At 41.1% G+C, this 19719-nt stretch overlaps 1 protein-coding gene across 1 annotated transcript in view; it reads left to right on the forward strand.

The window, feature by feature from the left end:
* Window positions 1-235: 235 nt before the first annotated feature.
* RAB11FIP2 (RAB11 family interacting protein 2) overlaps window positions 236-19719 on the forward strand; it is a 35384-nt gene continuing 15900 nt past the window's right edge. The window contains exons 1-3 of the mRNA XM_081863741.1: window positions 236-2078; window positions 9105-9547; window positions 11958-12426. Coding sequence (XP_081719867.1) covers window positions 1729-2078; window positions 9105-9547; window positions 11958-12426 — 1262 coding nt within the window. The 5' untranslated portion in view covers window positions 236-1728. The remainder of the gene's footprint in view (window positions 2079-9104; window positions 9548-11957; window positions 12427-19719) is intronic.

Raw genomic sequence — 19719 nt, forward strand, 5'->3', positions numbered from 1 at the left:
GCTTCTATCTGGAGAATGATTGGGTGGTTCCTGTCAACCAATCATACTGCTGCATTGTTCTAGGACCAATCAGACTGTTGCATTCTGAATCCTATTGTTCTAGGACCAATCAGACTGCTGCGTTTTGGATCCTATTGTTCTAGGACCAATCAGACTGCTGCAGTTTGGATCCTATTCAACTCAGTACACAACATTCTGCCTTTTGTACATCTGTTATTTCCAACGTTCTCCGTTTTGCTGCTCTGGGGATGTCTGCTGTGTAGCAAGCCGCTTTGGGCACACAGTTGGTCGCGGGATAGCGGCGTAGAAGTACAAAACCGATCGGCTCGAAAGGACTAGGCACCCATCGGGAGGCTTCCCGCGTCTGCCCCACCGTCCAACGGCGGTGTTAAGAAAAAGCCCCCACTCTGGGTACATAGAGAGGCAAGACCGATCTCTCAGTCCTGGGGGGAGAGCGGACTTTAAACGCCACGCCAGACGCGCGCAGCGAGAGAGATGTCCTACAAAGGATGCTCAGCTGCGCGCACCCAATCTCGGCGCACCGGTGCCTTGCGGGGAATGCTCCGCTCGCCGGGGAGCCCCGTCCTCCTTCCTCTGTATGCCTTGGGAAAGGATATATTTTTTTGGGGGGGGGGGAGAATAAATAAATAAAAGCACTCCCACCCCCGTGCGCGGAGGCAGCTGCGATCTGGGCATGGCAAAGCGGGAGTAGCGAGGAGAAGCGCGGCGGCGGCGGTGTGAACCCTGCCCTCCGCCCTCTGACCGCCCAGGGAAAGAGGCGGCGCTGCTGCTGCTGCTGCTGCTCGTCCTCTCCCACTCAGCGGCGCCGGCTCAAGGCAACAATGGGGAAGGCGGAAGTGGCGGCTTCGGCCCGGCGGCCTCGCGGCCTCTGCCCAGGGGAGGCGGCCGGGCAGCGCTGAGGGGCCGGCGGGGCGTCTCTCCCTCTCGCTCCCGCGGTAGGACGCGCCGCTGCTTCGCCCCAAGCGACGCCTCCGTGGGCGGGAAGCGGCGGCTTTGCCTCTCCCTCTGCCCCGGCCTCGCTCCCCCAGCTGCTTCAGTGAGCGGGGAGGGAGGCATTAGAGAACCGCAAGGGGAAGCAGCGAGACAGGCCTGGCGCAGCCTCGCCCGGGCGGGCGGGCGCAGGTTTCCCTCAGCAGGTGCCCCCTTTGCCCACCTCCCAATGGTTGTGTTTAAATGCCGCTCTCTTGGGGTTTCCCCGCCCCACTCCTAGGGCGCTGGGTTCGTCCCTGAGGCTTTGGGGGAAGCGCAGAGGGTGTTTGCTAGGAAGGGAGGGAGAGAGAAGTTTCCCTTGGGGACTTCCTCCCTGCTTCTTTTAATCCTGCAGTGCTGGTTTTGCCCTCTCCTCCACCCCGCCACTTTTAAAAAAGCAAAGGGGGTAGCAGGTGGAAATCCCGTTCGCCAGAGTCAGAGCAGTGGGCTTAAGATATAAGCTGTGCCCTAAACACAAGTGCAGGGAAACGGGGCTGATGCTAGAAAGAGGGGGCGGGGAGGGAAACAGTTCAAATGAATACTGAGGGCATAATCGAAGCTAGAATCTTGCCCCACTTGTTAGCAAGCTGACCAAGGAGCAGTTGAGACCCTTGTGCCTGTATGTCCTCAAAGGTCTGTCAGCCTAAAGTGAGCTGCCTTAATATTAAGTGTACCTGCCTGTAGAACAGGTTACCTGTGTCGCTGTTGCTGCTTAAGACCCCCCACCCCGCCGACAGTATGTTGGCTGAGCAAGCCCAGAAGTGGTTCCCAACTCATGTGCAGGTCACAGTCCTGCAGGCCAGAGACCTGAAGCCGAAGGGCAAAAGTGGCACTAATGATACATACACAATCATACAGTTGGGAAAGGAGAAATACTCCACTTCCGTGGCAGAGAAGACCCTGGATCCTGTATGGAAAGAAGAGGCCTCCTTTGAGTTGCCGGGATTGCTGATGGAAGGGAATCCTGAGAAATACGTCCTCTGCCTGATAGTGATGCACAGGTCACTTGTTGGGCTTGATAAGTTTCTGGGACAAGTGGCGATAAATCTGAATGATATCTTTGAGGACAAACTAAGAAGGAAAACTGAGTAAGTGCTATTTTCTTATATATGCTGGGAACTTTTTTTGCTTTAAGGTTTACCCATATGCTCCAAAAACCAGTTTATATGCAGAGCAATATTAATAGGTGTATGACTGTATTATCATTTTGTGCTTACCCGTGGGCACCTAGCCTTTCAGGATTTTGAAATTTATACATGCACACTTTCATTACTGATGTGTGGTCATACATAGTAATTATTCCCAAATGGTAGGTAGCGTCTCATCAGTCAATTGGGGGCTGAGGATTGCTAGCCTGTCAACAGAAAGTATTTGGATGATGCAGAACAAGCTGTGCAGGAGTTTCACTTTGGATGAAACCAAAATGCTAATCTGAAATGCAGAAGAAAGAAAATCCCACTGGTATACCTCCATACTATGAAGTTTGCTATTTTGGGAATAGTCATTTGAAAGAAATGGTTTATTTTTAAAATACTGTACACCATTTTGGCCTACTCTGTTTTGTAGGTTCACTCTGTCTTCTGTTCTTTCACTCATAATATTGGTTGTTCTTCTGTTATTCCATAACACATGAATGTCTAAACCGTTACATGCTTCAGTACAGTACTGTGCTTTTTTACATTATCCCTTAGGACAATAATCAATTTGTTCCCAGTGAAGCCTTTGGTATTGTAATTTATAATGGCAGACACAATATGAGTGTGTGGTATCTACTTGTGTCGGTCATACAGCTTTTGGTTTATCGGGATGGTATAACATCTTAGAATAACTAAGTTTTCCTAGTTACAGGTAGGTAGCCATGTTGGTCTGCCGTAGTCGAAACAAAATTTAAAAAATCCTTCCAGTAGCACCTTAGAGACCAACTAAGGTTGTTATTGGTATGAGCGTTCGTGTGCATGCACACTTCTTCAGATACTAGTTTTCCCAGTTAACCCTTGATTCCAAACTTGGAAGTCTTAACTATTTCAGGTGGTGTTTTTTTTGCACTTAACTGTTGCTAATAGATATCTGTCCCCATAATGCTGTAATATGTTTAACATCCCCCTCATTCATGTGTTACATGTTACAAAACAGCCTATATATGTAATTTATTATTTAATAGGCAGTGAATTGTGTCTAAGACTCTTAACTGCAATGCTGTTCGTTGTAGGATAGAGTTCTGGGCCTTGAGCATTGCAAGAGAACCATAAAGGTTTCATAATGTTTACTATTCAAATTTTGACACCATGTCAAAATAGAATGTCTGGTTGAAATGTCCACCACTTCAAAGTCTAAGATAAAATAAGGTAAAATGATCATTAAATAGTTTCTTATTTGCAGATCACTGCTAAAAATGGTTAATGGAAGACTAATGGAATGACATGATGAAGAAATAATGAAATGTCGTTTGTAGTCAGTCAAACTGAAATGTTTCTGAAATGCAAATGAATTCATTATAGGGAAGTGATTCACTGATTGCAACATCACCAGATCCATTGTATTAGGGTTGCCAAACATCCAGAATTTCCTGGACATTGCTGGGATTTGGCCAGCAGAATCGTATCTGAACATATATATGGCAACCCATGTCGGAAATGTAGATTTTGTCGAATTTCCTTAAAAACAGCTTAAAAGCTGCTGCTTCTTTTGAAATCTTGCAAAAAAAAAAAAAAGTTCAACAACTCTGCCAACAATACTCAACTACTTTTGTGCCTGGATTTTCACTTTTTGAAATATGGCAACCCTACATTTTATAAACATGTTGAAATAAACTGACAAGTAAAGCTTGACTGTGATCAGGTCCCCTCCCTGCTGGTCTCTCAGAACCCACAAAGGTATGAAGAGGGTGGAACAGAGACAGACTAGACATTGGTGTCTCAGATTGCTTAGGAAGGACCTGGGAGAGGAGGAGACTTAGGGAGCTGTGGACCTTCAGTTGCAATTCCCCCATTGGGGCAAGACCTGCTGGGAAGAGTTGCTGTGCTCAATAGGCCTGAGCTGTTTTGTTTCCTTGAGTAAAAAATTTACTTCATTGACACCTTGTGAGTTATTGCTGACCGGTTCCTGACTCCCACCTTGACACTTGAGCTTCTTGGAGGAAAGGTGGGCTAGAAATATCTTAAAACCTCCAGACTGTGCGCATGTGCACGATCGCACACATATAGGATGCGCCTAAATCAGGAATTGCCTGTATATTTATAATTTGCATTTTTAATCTGCTTGTCTTGTAGCAGCCCTGTTTAGGGAAGTTTTTAATGTTTGATGTTTTATTCTGTTTTTAATTTGTTGGGAGCTGCCCAGAGTGGCTGGGGAAACCCAGCCGGATGGGTGGGATATAAATAATAAATTGTTGCTGTTGTATGTGAACTTCTTCAGTGTCAGAGACTGTAAATTCCAATTTTGCAGCTTCTGTAGTGTATTCCTGTGCACTTGCATTTGAAAGTAGTTTCCATTGAGCTCAATGGAACTTACTCTGAGGAAGCGCTATCCAGTGGCAGGCGGGAAAGTGATTCAGGAGATGAACCGCTGGGGGAACGTGACACAAGAGAGCAGGACTGTCAGGGGCCATGCTGCGTCTTTGGAGCTACAAAATTGATTCCATGTCCTCACGTTGGACACCCTCCCTCTGGATGTGATGGACTCTCTCCTTCATTGGAGGCTTTTAAGCAGAGGTTGGATGGCCATCTGTCATGTAGGCTTTAGTTGAGATTCCTGCATTTGCTGGCTTAGACTAGGTGACCGTTATACCTTCCTATCTACAATTCTATGATTCTGTGTGAATTTAAGATTTATGCCCAAGCGTACACACTTACTGCAGTAGTCATAATGCTGTTTCAGTTAAGTGCTTATTACAAAATAAATGTGAAATTGTTACTTGTAGTTGCGGAAGCATCTGCATGCCTTTTATTCTTTTACACCAATAAGTGCATTTATTAAAGAGAAATTGCTTTTGCCAAGCAATAAACAATGTTTTGTTGTTGGAGAAAGGTGATGCTCCTCTGCCTACTGCTGTATTCCCCACATTGCAGTTTGGAGTTCCACTTGTTCCACAATTGCATCAGTATTAGGAGTATCTCTTGGCTAGTATCTGTGCCATCATTTGAAACCATTCACAAGCTGTTTTCCCATTTCTTGCCTTAATGAGTGTGCCATTAAGAAATACCTTTAATAAAGTGTTTTCAAATTATTCTTTGCTCTTGGTGGCTGAATACTCCTCATGGTACTACAATCATACACTTCCTCCCCCACCCGCAATTTCAAGCATAATGAAAACCCAGGAAGGCTACTTGTCACCTTCTTATACAGTGCCCATCCAAGAAGTTCCACTTTCTAGTGCTGAAGTGCACATAGCATGCAAAATAGACGAAAAGAGATAGAGGGGGGAAAGAATGAAAAAGCAGCCTGTTCTCTTTTCAGTAAGGCTATGTCTCCTGTTTGTTGTGTTGGGACAAAATATTAGCCACAAACTTCTGCTTCTTACATATTGGCTTTTACATTTGTGTAAGATGTACACATAGAATGCATAGAAGCCATGTGTACATGTGTACACATGTACACAGAGAAGCCAGTGTCTGCTGACCCAAACTTCAATGCATATTGCTTGATATTGTGGTGTACAGTTTGCACAGTTCTAATCTATATGTTTGAGACTCTGCTTGAGTAAGCTTCCTATGCAAATGTGAAATCCCGGGCTCTGGAGTGTGTATGGCAGTGCAATCTTGACCCATGACTATGCATATTTTAGGGACTTCAGCATATGGGCTTTAGCGTTACTAACTCAAGATCTGGAATACTCTTGCTGTAGCATTGAAAATAGGGGTGAGATCGTGTTGTTTTTAACTGCTATTTGGAATGTCCAGTTCTGACTTTTGTAACATGGAAAGGGTTATGAGTTGGCCCAGAAATCTACCTATACAGTTATACCTCGGGTTGCGAACATGATCCATGCGGGAGGCATGTTCGCAACCCGCAGCGCCGCGTCTGCGCACACGCGTGACGTTATTTGGTTTTCTGTGCATGCGCGAGCGCCAAAACCCGGAAGTAATCTGTTCTGGTACTTCCGGGTTTGGCACGGTCCACAACCCGAAAACACACAACCTGCAGTGTTCGTAACCCAAGGTATGACTGTATACATATCCATTTTCAGTCTGCATATTGCTGTTTACAAGAACTATAGCTTCAGTAAGATACTACTGAAATTGAATATTCTGTACGTAGTGATTTCGGAACTGTGAGATAGGACAACATAATAGTGTGACATTACTATCAGGAATGCACTGCAGAGATGGAAGATGCTCTTTGTTCAGAGGTGGAAAAATTAGGGAAATGTTATCACTGTGATGTTTAGAAACTGGGAGGCAGGTAGCCTATTGCTTTTTCAAATGGTATATGGCTGAATTGTGTATGTGTTGCCTGGAAAAAAACACAATTATGGAAATACAGAGTAAAATTTCAGCCATTTAAATTAAAATTAAGGACGCACAGCTGTGACCCCATAGTTTTAAAATAAAAGCTGATACCTAACAATATAATTTTGATTTCTTTCAAAACTGATAATAAATACAAATTTTATTAAATAGTGGTTTTTTGCTTTCAGATGCATTTAGCAGACCCGGAGCCTTATATCCAAAGTGACTTTTTAAAGTTGATGTAACCTGAACATTGCTTAGTTTGTGGGTAAATGAGATCCACATATTTGATGAAGTGTCTTTATTGGTAATATTTCTAGTTTTTAATATATTTAATAGCTTCCTCCTTCCAACACAGCTGTACATATGGTTCTCCAAGAGACAGACTTCAGAGTCACTAGAGTATTACAAAAAAAGATATTTAATATTCTGCACAATGCTGAACCTTGTCAGCAATTCCCCCATGTGTGTTTTTTCTTGTAAGAAAAATGAAGGCTACCAGCTGATCTAGAATTTCTACGAAAGCTTCAGTGCATGCAACATGCAGGGCTTTCTTTCTTTTAACAGAGAGAAGTGTGTATGCCAGCCCATAGTGACTTTAACCACGTACTAAGCCACAAACTAATAGCCTGCTGCACGTAACACTTTCTAAGTTGCTGGTGGTTGCACCTTAAAACAAACATATGCCTTTAAAAATAAAGGCAGCAAAGTTTCCTGAAGCAGTGGTGTTATGAGAGGGCCTCTGTCGTATATTTTAATATCTTCATTCTGGCACAAGATATAAGAAACTAAAACAATAGCTAATATAGCTTAGCACATAAATATTTTTATTCCAGAATGGCTCTCCCTTTCATGAGTGTGAAAAATCATTAGCTTTTTAAAGAAAAGGAATAAGGGGTTATTGGAATGGCTAGTTGAGATTTGGAGCAGGTGGTGGTCTTCAAGGCTTTATTTACAGTCCTAGTTTTGTTATACCAAGAACACCCGAGCTATTCATATTGCCTCTTTCATGATTAGAAGTTGAGCATGGCAATATGTGCTGGCGTAAGGCCTATTTGCTAGTTACTTCCTGGGGAGAAATCGTAACCTGCTGCAGGGCTTGGGCAAACTCATTCTTCTCATTCTTCTTGTCAGGAGAGTTGAGGAATGAATAAGGCTGTACCGCGTTTGTTAGGTGATCGGGGTGATGCCTCATTTAGTCCGTTCCCAGAAAGAATGGAATATTATTATTATTATTATTATTATTATTATTATTATTACTACAGCAATCTAAGAGATAAGATATCTCATTTGAATAGTAAGTGCACAGCCTGGTTCATATTATACCCGGTTGGCATTTCTCACTGGAAAGCATTTTGTATTTGGTTTGGATCAGTATCACAGCAGGAGTAAACAAAAGCATTGAACTACTGTACTTTTGAGGGCATTTTGATATATTTTCTAATCTCTGTATTTGGGAAAACTCTTAAATCTCTGTAAGCATCAGGCAGAACAAATCTGGCAATCCTTGTGGTGAGATTCTGTGGCAGAGCCACCGCTACTTCCTGAGCCCTGCCAATTCACTCCAGTAGGGATGGAGGTGCAGGATGATTTTCATTATCTTTGCCCCGTTATTTTTTCTCTTCCCATCCCGCAAACTCTAGTCAGTGGGAGGGAATATACTGTTCCATCTCTCGGGCTGGTCTATTTGAAGGATATCAGGGGAAGAAGTACTCACAAAGGATCCGGTGGATCCTTGCCCACTCCTGACAAGCCCAGTTTTGGCATTTGGTGCAGCAGAACATCTGCGCCTGCTGAGCTTTCCATGGGTGCTTGGGGAGCGGGACTCCAGCGCTGCAAGACTTCCCTCTCCATTAGCAAAGCAGCACTTGACATCACTTCCTACAGTCCCTCAGCTGGCCTTTGGCTGGTTTAAGGATCGTTTCCTAAATTGAACATTGATACTTTCATTTATGTGTTGCATTAAAGGAAGCATAATGGAAGATACATTAGTCTTAATCATTTTTTTATTTTCACATTACAAATTTAGTTATTTTCTTACGGACATTTTACAACTGCAGTGTTTATTTGGGAAAAAAATTGTTCATAAAGTAACATTTCATCAAATTGTATCATAGGGTGGTTTATTTGGTTGTTTGTTTGTTTTAAAGAAGAAGTCGTCTTAATTCTTTTTTGTAGCTTTCCAAATACATGGCTCTGGACAAGTGAATTTTTGTTTTCTGTATTCGTCTACATGGGCATCATTTTAACTGAATTTTGCAGGAGGCTGAATAGTAGATCGCATGCTTTTCATGCAGAAGGTCCTGGTTTCAGTCCCTGGCATCTCCAGTAGTAGGTAATGCAAATGCTCTTTATAGAGCATTTACCCATATCTATATAGGTAATGCGATGAACTTGCTGCCAGGCAGCATTGACCTTACTGGGCTAGGTAGACAGGTGATCTGCCCTGATTTAAGGCAGCTTTTCTTATTATGAAATACATATATTTAAAACACCAGCCCAAATCTCTGGTTGCAGGCGATTTTTATTTCTTGGATTATTTGTTCTTAACAATTACATGATTTATCTGATAGGATTAAAGGGAGATCAAAAAAGCAGCAGTTTAAATAATATTTTTTTTGATACAATGTTACACAACTTACAGTGTGTTGTTATCTTATCTTGAAGGTGGTTTAGCCTGGAGTCCAAACAAGGAAAGAGAACTAAAGACAGAGGAGAAATAAAGGTCAATATTCAGTTTATGAGGAACAATATGACAGCAAGCATGTTTGACCTTTCAATGAAGGACAAAACTAAATCTCCATTTGCTAAACTAAAGGACAAAATGAAGGGTCGGAAGACTGATGGAACATTTTTGGATACATCCTCTGCAATCATTCCAAGCAGTCACATGCCAGAAACTAACACTGTAACTTCCCTTGGTGAAATACAGTTAAAATCTAAACCAAAAAAGCCTTTCCTGTTGGGACCTCAGCGACTATCTTCAGCTCATTCAATGTCCGATTTAACTGGGCCCCAGGTGACTTCGGAAAAAATTAAATCGGGCACAGTTGCCAATGCATACCTCTTCAGACGTCAGCTTGAGTCTGTTGGTTCTGCGGATGAAAGTGGTAAGTGAAAATTGTCGATGCTGTTTGATGTAAGAAACTTTGACAGACTCTTGCTCGTTGCTTCCAGCCTGTTATCTTTTCGCTCTTACTTTATAGAAATGTGTGGTTGCAAAAGCTCACAGAGCAGTATATATTGACTACACTGTAAGGTAAAGGCAAATGGGGCACATCAGTAATGTACCAGCAGCAATCCTGTTCAAGCAGCTTATCACCAAATATTAGGTGCAAAGGTTTCTGGAAACAGCTGACAGGTGGGTGATGTTTTTAGGAAAGCTTGAGAGATAAATAATTCCAGGACCCACTCAAGCTGCAGCGTGCCGTTCAGTTAAAAATGTTCAGGCTGGTAAATAAAATACCATCAAAGAACAATACAATAAAACACAAAATAGAAATACAATAAAACAATAATTACTGGCAGTATCAAAACATTAAAAGGAACCAGCAGAGATACAACAAGATTAGTGATTGAAAAGCTTGGGGAAATCAAGAAACTTTAGAGCTCTGTACATCAGAATTGTTAATTTTTCACGTTGTCTGTTCCCAATTAAAGTTACATTCTGTTGATGAGATATAAGTTAGCTTGTTGGACCAGTGCAACACTAGATTATAATACTGTGTTGACCATTTGGCCCATTTTGCACATTTTATCTGGTGGTTCATTGAGTCTTAGGAGATTGTTATAATATTGTCCTCTAATTTCATAGCATAGTAAGCATAAAGTAGATACTGAAGCTAATTGTACATATATCAAGTGTAGCGTAGTGGTTGGAACACAGAGGTATGGAATCTTTTTTTTAGCCTCGTGGATCAGATCCTTATCTGGCCCCGCATCCCCAGAGTCCATCTTTAGGCAGGCAGTGTAGCTGTCATTATGATGCCATGTGATTAGTTGCCCCATCCACTCCCAAAGTTTGTTGTGCAGAGCTTCCCAAGCGCTCATAATCCAATGGGTTGTTTGTGTTTTTGGGTAACCACAGCACAAGAGGCTTTGCTCCTCCAGTAGCACCAAACATTTTGTGTTGAAACCACTGCTGAAATGGAACTTCCCCATTCTTTTTTAGCAGGAGTTTCAGTGCAAATTGCTTGGTGCTATTGGCTCATGGTATACTTACCACACCCACCAGCTAATCGTGTTGGCGTGTCTTGCTCCCTAAGTGGAAAAATTGGGATCTCACTTTAAGCTCCTGATTGTTCCTTTTTAACCACATCACCACCTTCTTCACACCTGACATGATGTCAGGGGAGGGGGAGGTGAGTGTGGTTTGGTTTCTTTCTTTTAACTGTTTATTTGTGCTCTTACCTTATTCTTACTCTTGTGAACCATCCTGATATCTTATAATGAAGGGTGGTTAAAGGTAAAGGGACCCCTGACCATTAGGTCCAGTCATGGCCAACTCTGGGGTTGCGGTGCTCATCTCGTTTTATTGACTGAGGGAGCCAGCGTACAGCTTCCGGGTCATGTGGCCAGCATGACTAAGCCGCTTCTGGCAAACCAGAGCAGTGCATGGAAATGTTGTTTACCTTCCCGCTGGAGCGGTATCTATTTATCTACTTGCACTTTTGACGTGCTTTCAAACTGCTAGGTTGGCAGCAGCAGAGGCCGAGCAGCTGGAGCTCACCCCGTTGCGGGGATTCGAACCACCGACCTTGTGATCGGCAAGTCCTAGGCTCTGTGGTTTAACCCACAGTGCCACCTGCGGCCCTAATGAAGGGTGGTATATAAGTCTAATAAATAATAATAGTAATAAATGGGGAGAAGTGCTGGGCCAGAGGTTCCCCAACCATAAGTTAGAGTGTCAAGCCAGGATCGAGGAGTCCTGGATTCAAATTCCCACTCAACCGTCAATGCCTCAGGAAGATCGTGATCCAGCCTGTGTTTTCTATTTTCTCTACTTTTTCCTATGTTCCTTGAAGGAAGTGTAGGAAATTAATAATAATAACAACATTGTTTTGCCATTTTATAAAAAACTTGAGTCAATAATATCCACTTTTCTTTTAAACCATGACAGCCTTCCAGAACCTTTTGTAGTGCATATAGAATGTTACAATAAATCTTTAATACAGAAACATTATTTCATACTAAGTACCAAGTATGTGCCCAAATCTCTTACTAAATCAAATGGGACTTGGACATCCCTGTGTTTGGGTGGATCATGCCCCTCCCCTTTTTAAAAAATCAACAACAGTTTGACTGGTTGTTGTAATAATGATCAATTGAGTACATTCAGAAATGAGGATGGGAAATCTCAGCCAGCCGGGTCAGAGATGATGGGAGTTGTAGTCCAGCAATACCCAAAGGGCCACAGGTTCCCCTTCCTGTTCTAAATGCAGTTATGCAAGCTTTTGTGTGGGTATTGCCAAATATGATGTGATGTCTCTTGTTGTATACTAATGACTAAATGATTTGCAGGAAATGTAAAATCTCCGCACAGACGGACGTTAAGTGCAGATACAACTAAAGTGAGTCAGCCAGACAGCACAGTTGATGACAGCGACTCAGCTTTTGGAGCACAAAATGACCCTTTTAAAAATGTGAGTGCTTCGTTGCCTCAGAAGTTTGCCACCCTGCCAAGGCAGAAGAATCCATTTGAAGAAAGCCCCATGTCATGGGACCAAAACGTAGGTCTGTTTTCAAAACCTGCTGAAATAAAAAAAGACATTAAGAAAGAGAAAAAGGAGAAGGTTAGTCTCTTTGAAAGAGTGACTGGGAAAAAAGATAGTAAGCGGTCTGACAGACTTAGCAATGGAGGATCAGATGCTTCTGCTGATTTGAAATCACCTAGTGCACTCGGCGAAAATCATCAGGACAGTTTTGATTTTGATTCAACTAATCCCTTTACAACAAGCTTCAAGCCAACAAAAGTGCTGCCATCTTCTAGGTAAGCTTTACTGTATTTGAGATATGATGTCTTGGAGTCAGTTTTATAAAAATGAAAACAGAGTTTGGGCAAACCTTTTTTAAAAAAAATCATCAAGGTTATCATTTTTTTTCTTCTAGAAGTATATTTCAAAAGTAATATTTAACCCCAGATGGCTACTGCTGTGCTATAAAGGAGCTCACTCAGCTGTTGTGTGGGAAGCTCTATCCTTTCCTTCCCCCAATAACAGCCTTGCATAGCTCGGCATGCAAAGGCCAATTCTACCCTTAACTGATTAGATAGAATTCTCTGAGCACTGGAGGAATATGCCCCCAAATCCGCCTTAAAATAATAAGACCCTGTTCAGTGTATTCTTATTATCAAAGTTTTGGACAGTGCCTGAGAGATCAAGCACATTTTGCAGTGTGCTTTCCACCCAGAGAAGCTAGCCTGCCTGATTCATTGCCCAGTTATTTTTTTTAAAAAAAAAAAATTACACAAACTTTATTCAGGAAAGAATTTTGGCTGCATTGTTTGAGTTCTGTTTTATTGAATAACTGGCTTGTTTTTGTTTAGTTTAAAAAAAGGTTGTATTGTAACTTTTTATACTGTGGTGTTTTTTATAATTATTTAACATTTTTAGCTACTTTAAAAGTCAGGGCTAAAAATGCAGGATTTAAGTCAATTAAATCTAAACAAGAAAAACCTCTTATTGTCCTTGAAATTCTCCCTCCTTTGTAGGGTGGACCTTTTTAGAGGAACAGACTAAAGATGTAATGCTGACCCATGTTTTGGTCACTCTCACTTTCACACGTGTACTCTGATTTCTTTTGCACAGCAAACTATAGTTTGCTATTACAGTGTGTGAAAACAGAGAAGGTAGTAATGCACACAAAGCTTGTGAGCTGGCTAGCATTAAATCATGGTTTTGGAATTAGATCTGAATGGACATACTGTCTTTCTTATGCTACTAAAAGTAGTGAAGTAGTAAAAAGTAGATGTGTTCCGCACTTTATCTATGATTATTAATTATTATATTTAGTTGCTCCCCCCCCAAATGAAATTAAAGGTGACTTACAAAATGCAAATTAAAAACAGATCTAAGCTCACCCTATTGAAAGATAAGCAGAAAATTAAGATCCAAAGGCCCTGGGTGAAAAAGAATGCATTTGCCTGTAGCCTAAATTAAAAAAAAAAAAGGATTATATTTTGAGAACATGAACAATTCAGCTGACTGAATCTCTGTCATAATTTACTAGGTCTTGGTGGGGCACCAAAAGAATTCAAAGAGCAAAGGCCTTTGCAAAAGCTTTAGGAATAAGCTTATTGCGTGGATTTGCAACTGACAAAATGTTGGACTGATTCCCCCCCCCCCCAATGCTGCTAGCAGCAGTTCTCAACCTGTGGGCCCCCAGATGTTTTGGACTACAACTCCCATCATCCCTGAGCTCTGGCCTTGCTAGCTAGGGCTGATGGGAGTTGTAGTTCAACAACATCTGGGGACCCACAGGTTGAGAATTTTAAAAATGGGTGCTACATCAGAGCATCTGAATTATTGCCTAGTTACCATACCTTGGGCAGCAGGCAATTTTTAGTCACTAATGGTGACAAGGTTGTATGTTAATGACAAGTCTGTGTTAGGCTCTGGTAGCTCCTACCCGTTAGCATTTGGTGGTAATAGGGTTATGTTGTTTTTAAGCCCAATCCACATCTTTGAAAGTTTGCATTTGCAAGCTGTTTGATTGCTTTCATTAGTCTAATTGCAATCATTCATTGCACTGGCTTTCAAGGGGTTAATCTGCAGCTCTCTGTCATGGCAGTCTTGTACAGTGAGCATACCAAAGGACAAATGTCAACTTAATATACAAACTTCCCATAAAATAGCTAGCGCTATGTGCAACATTTCCGTAAAAAAAATGTTTGTTTTTTAAAGCTACGCTACAGTAGGCTAATACACTGATGTGAAAATTTCTCAATTTACAGCACTTGACAGGTGCTAAAAGAAAAGCATCTTTAATTTTAATGTGTTGTTAGGCCCTCTTTAGAGGGATTGTGGAAGTTATTAACAAGGTCCTTTGAGACAGGAGACGGGTAATTAACAAGACCTACAGAAAGAGAGTTTGGGTAATTAACAAGCTCTTAGGCACTGGACACAGGGTAACAAATAGTCCAGTAGTTAAAGGGGACAGGTTGTTACTAGCATGATCAAATGCCGGATTTGAGAATGTGAATAGATAGGTGTCTCAGTGAGGTGTCTAATTAGTATTTTTTTTATTATATATAAACTCCTTAGATTACATTTCTGCAATATAACAGTCAGGGTAATAGCAACACCCACCCACCCGTGAGGACCCTTTTAAGATCGAAATTCCATTTAAAAATTGGCAATAAATGTAGTGCCCTTTACAATGATTACTAGGGAGAAAAGAGAAAAATGAAAATGGCATATTAAGAAAATAGTATTTTAATGAGGTAATTTATCGTCGAATGAGACACAATTCACTCTTAGATAGCAGCAAGAACTAAAGGTGCCAAAGTTGGAGTAGACGTCACTTGAATGTTGGTGGTAGGAGCCAGCTTATAGGGGCCAAGGTCCCTTTGCCTCCTCCCAGTAAAATATTTGAGGGGACCAGGGCCCCCCAAAGTTGATGGGCATTGCCGTTCAAATGGTGTGTGTGTACTGCATCTTGTGATTGATTATGCGGGGCGGGACTTACCTCCCCCCCCCATAGTTTGTTCAAGTTGGCACCCCTAGAAGTGGGCATCAGCTGAAATGGGGGCAGCATTGAAGGGCGTTTGTGCCCCAACCCACCTTGAAAGTGATCATCCCTAACTGAAAGAGGGTTCTAGGTGGAACTCATAGTTTCACTGAAATAAATGGGATTTATGTCTAGACAGGGTGGAATCATCAGTTTTAATCAAGTTTCCAATTGACACCGTCATATTTCGTTAAATGATGGTGAAAATCTGAGCACTAAACCATATTACTTTGCAACTAAATCAGAATATTGTTTATTTATTCTTGGAACCGGGCCTTGCATCCCTTTGCATCCCTATATATTTTTGCATGCTTTCCCTGTTAAGCTCTAGAGGGAACATCTTTTAAATATTTCCCTTTTTGGGTCTTTCTTTTTTTTAAAAAAAATAATATTTATTAAGTTTTTAACAAAAAAAAGAATTACAAAACAGTAAACAATAATTTAACATAAAAGAAAAAAATAAAAATAAAAATCCCTCTTTCTAGTATCTTATCGTTCATTTACTTATTTTCATGACTTCCTCACACCTCCCTTTTTTGTATTCCATTTAAAAATTTGTTCAGCAAATTCATACCCTCTTAATTTACCCTTAATTGTTTATCCTCACATATTCTAACTTCACATTTTCATCTGATATCAATCCATTCTTGCATATTCTTATTTTGCCTTATTGCTAGAACCACTTCGTTTCATTCCAACGTCATTAACATTCAATAATTTTACAGTGTTTCTGTAGATAGATTTTAAACTTCTTCCAATCTACTTCCACCAACTCTTCTCCCTGGTCTCGGATTCTCCCAGTCATTTCCGCCAACTCCATGTAGTCCATTACTTGCATCTGCCATTCTTCTAAGGTGGGTAGGTCTTGTGTCTTCCAATGCTTTGGAATGAGTATCCTTGCTGCTGCTGTAGCGTACATAAAGAAAGTTCTATCCTTCTTTGGCACCAATTGGCCGACCATGCCCAGGAGAAAGGCCTCTGGTTTCTTCAGGAAAGTATATTTAAATACCTTTTTTATTTCATTATAGATCATCTCCCAGAAAGCCTTAATCCTTGGGCACGTCCACCAAAAGTGAAAGAATGTACCTTCAGTCTCTTTACATTTCCAACATTTATTATCGGGCAAATGATAGATTTTTGCAAGCTTGACTGGAGTCATGTACCACCTGTATATCATTTTCATAATATTCTCTCTTAAGGCATTGCATGCCGTAAATTTCATACCTGTGGTCCACAACTGTTCCCAGTCAGCAAACATAATGTCATGTCCGATATCTTGTGCCCATTTTATCATAGCAGATTTTACCATTTCATCCTCAGTGTTCCATTTCAACAGCAAGTTATACATACTTGATAGTATCTTAGCTTTGGGTTCTAACAGTTCTGTTTCTAATTTTGATTTTTCCACCTGGAAGCCAATTTTTTTATCTAAATTATAGGCCTCCCTTATTTGAAAATAATGAAGCCAATCTCGCACTTTATCCTTTAATTTCTCGAAACTCTGCAGTTTCAGTTTGTCACCCTCCCCTTTTTGGGTCTTTCTTGCAACTAGCACTCATGATGGTTGTGAGTTTAGTAGTGCAGGTTTATCTACTCCTATTAAGTTCTTAGGCTCCAAGACTGTACCCACTTACATAATTATGGGGCTGTAAATAACGTCGGCCAATTGATGTCAAAGAAGGATAGAACTTTCTTTATGTACGCTACAGCAGCAGCAAGAATACTCATTGCAAAGCATTGGAAGACTCAGGACTTACCCACCTTGGAAGAGTGGCAGATGCAAGTAATGGACTATATGGAAATGGCAGAAATGACGGGCAGAATCCGAGATCAGGGAGAAGAGTTGGTGGAAGAGGATTGGAAGAAATTTAAAATCTATCTACAAAAACATTGTAAAATTTTTGAATGTTGATGACATTGAAATGAAAGGAAGAGGTTCTAGTAAAAAAGGTAAAATAAGAATATGAGAGAAGGGATAGATATCAGATAAAAATCAGGAACAAATAATGAAGGAATTTGCTAATTAATTCTAAACTGGAATAGAAGAAAGGGGGGTGTGAGGAAGTCAAAGAAATAAGTTTATGGACGGTAAGAAATTAAAGAGAGGGGTTTTTATTTTTAACTTTTTGAATCTTTTTAGTGTTTTACTATTTTTCTTTTTTCTTGTTTTTTCTCTGTTCTTCATACATGTTAATTGTTTGGTTCTTGTATTATGCTTGAATGTTTATTTGCTTGAGTGTTTATTTGTTCTGTGTGTTTTTTCCCCATGTAATTTCTTTCTTGGATAAAACTTAATAAAATATTATATATATAAAAAAAAATTATGTAAATAACATGCACACTGGACAGTTTTGTCATTGCCAATCATTTTTGTTTCACTCTGCCTTTGGCAACATAAATTGATAATAACTGGGCCCAGGGGCGCCGACTTATAAAAAATATTGGGGGGGGGCGGGGGCCCATACCGACTTATAAAAAATAATGGGGGGGCCCAAGACCTCCAAACTGCTGCTGCTGGGGGAACGAAAGGGGCGAGCCCCGGGCTGCCCCGACCTTAAGTGAACCTGTGAGGGCCTGCCCTTTGCGGCAGCCGATTGGCTGCCGCCGTGGGCGGTGAATATTAATGAGCTAGGGGGAATCCCCGCTTCTCGCGGGGCTGACGCCAGCCCCGCGAGATTGTTGATGGGTCGAGAGCCCGCAACCCCACCCCCTCTCTAGATCGGGAGTGGCTTTGTTTTAACTCATTACTGAATGTATTTTAAAAGGTAACTATCGTCAAACAAGGAAAATAAAATATACCAACATAATTTTGTGATTTTACAAAGCATAATATAACTAATAATTTTCTTAAATTATTGGGGGGTGGAGCCCCCCCAAACGAATTTTTGAGGGGGCTCGGGCCCCCTCAGGCCCATGGAGTCGGTGCCTATGACTGGGCCAATAAGAACAGCTATATCATTATCATCTTTATTGTTACTTTTATACAGTACAAGTAGGTAGAAGGTTGGTTGGGTTGAGGTGTCGGTGAAGGAGTCTCTGACATTGGATTGGCCTTTCCAACATTAAATCTCTGTCTTCAACATCAGGTGGCAAATCTGATTTATCCTCTGGCCCTGGAATGCCCTTCCAGGGACCACTGGATTGCATCCCAGCAGTAGGGCTAACATGCTTATATAACCATCTAAGCTATGTCCCTCTTGTGTCTAGGCTGTCCCCAAATAAATAAAAATAAAATAAATATATGAGCATTTCTCTACTGAAAAGTTCTTTTACCGTGAATCCTTTGAAGTTGGGGAAGGAAGCTTTCTAAATATCTGACTCCAGAACAGTCAGGTGTCAGTATGACATTTCTGTAACATTTTTCAAATATTCTGTATTAAACTTGCTGCTTAAAAGCTAATTCTGGAGTAGCTATATTCCAGCTTTATCTGATCTGTAGTTTTATTCACATGTAGCGTTATCATGTATTTGGCTTCTGTTCCACTAAGTTCAGCTCTTGTGGAAGTTGTAATCTTTGTCTCTTCGATATCTCTTGCCACCTTTTCCTGCATTTCTAGAAAAGTAAGTTCATTTGGTAGTTATTTCCCAGACATTAGTACAGGTTGTTGCTTAGCGCATCACCTTCTCCTTCCTTCTGCTTATATTCTTTCACAGAAGATGAGCCAGCTGTACTTCATAAAACAGAGTTTTAATAAATTTAATAAAATTAAAATTCACAAAAACCTAGTGACATTATAAAACAGTTCTAAAACCTCCTATAAAAACGTAACAGAATGCCCAGGTAATTAAAGTCTTGGGCTGGTGTTGAAAAGACATTAAAGTTAACGTCTCTAAAGAGGGCATTCCATAGCCAAGAGGGACTCAACTGAGAAGTCCCTCAACTAGCAGAGAGACTCAAGAGAAGAATGTGAGAGGGTTTAGGCAGGCTTATGTGTGTAGGGGTGAAATAACATTTTTTTTATTTACTTTCATTTATATCCTGCTTTTCTTCCATCGTGGAACATGAAGTGGCATTCACATGGTTCTCAGGTGATCATCCATCCAGATGCTGACCAAGACCAAAATTGATGGTTTAATGCATGGGACATTTTCAGTCATTTAGAGGGAGAGTCATGTAGCCAGGCCGCAAGCTGTTTCAAAGGGTAACAACCAGCATGTTGAAGTGTGCTTGGGAACAGTCCCAATCAGTAATCTAGCACCTGTATTTTGTTTCCAAGAAGTTGTCAAAGGCAGCCCCACAATAGGCCTGTCAAAGAGTTACTGTGGCATGAATCCCAATGAAATAAATGATTTAAGATGGTACTGCTAGGGATGTACCCGTTAAAGTGAGATTGATTAACCCCAGATCACATCTGGAGTTTGTTGCATTTTGGGAACAGCGGAACAGAAAACTGAGATAATTGTGTCACAAAGTAACATATATATATATGCTGCATGTTAGTTTAGTCAGAAGGGTGCCCCTAATTACTTTTGAAGTAAAATTGTGCTTTTATTTATTGGTGATTTTTAAAAAAAATAGTAATCATAAATTGCTCTTCCTTTTTTAAACCTCTTT

The sequence above is a fragment of the Podarcis erhardii genome, assembly GCF_964252035.2.
Source record: "Podarcis erhardii genome assembly, chromosome: 5".
Taxonomy (NCBI): domain Eukaryota; kingdom Metazoa; phylum Chordata; class Lepidosauria; order Squamata; family Lacertidae; genus Podarcis; species Podarcis erhardii.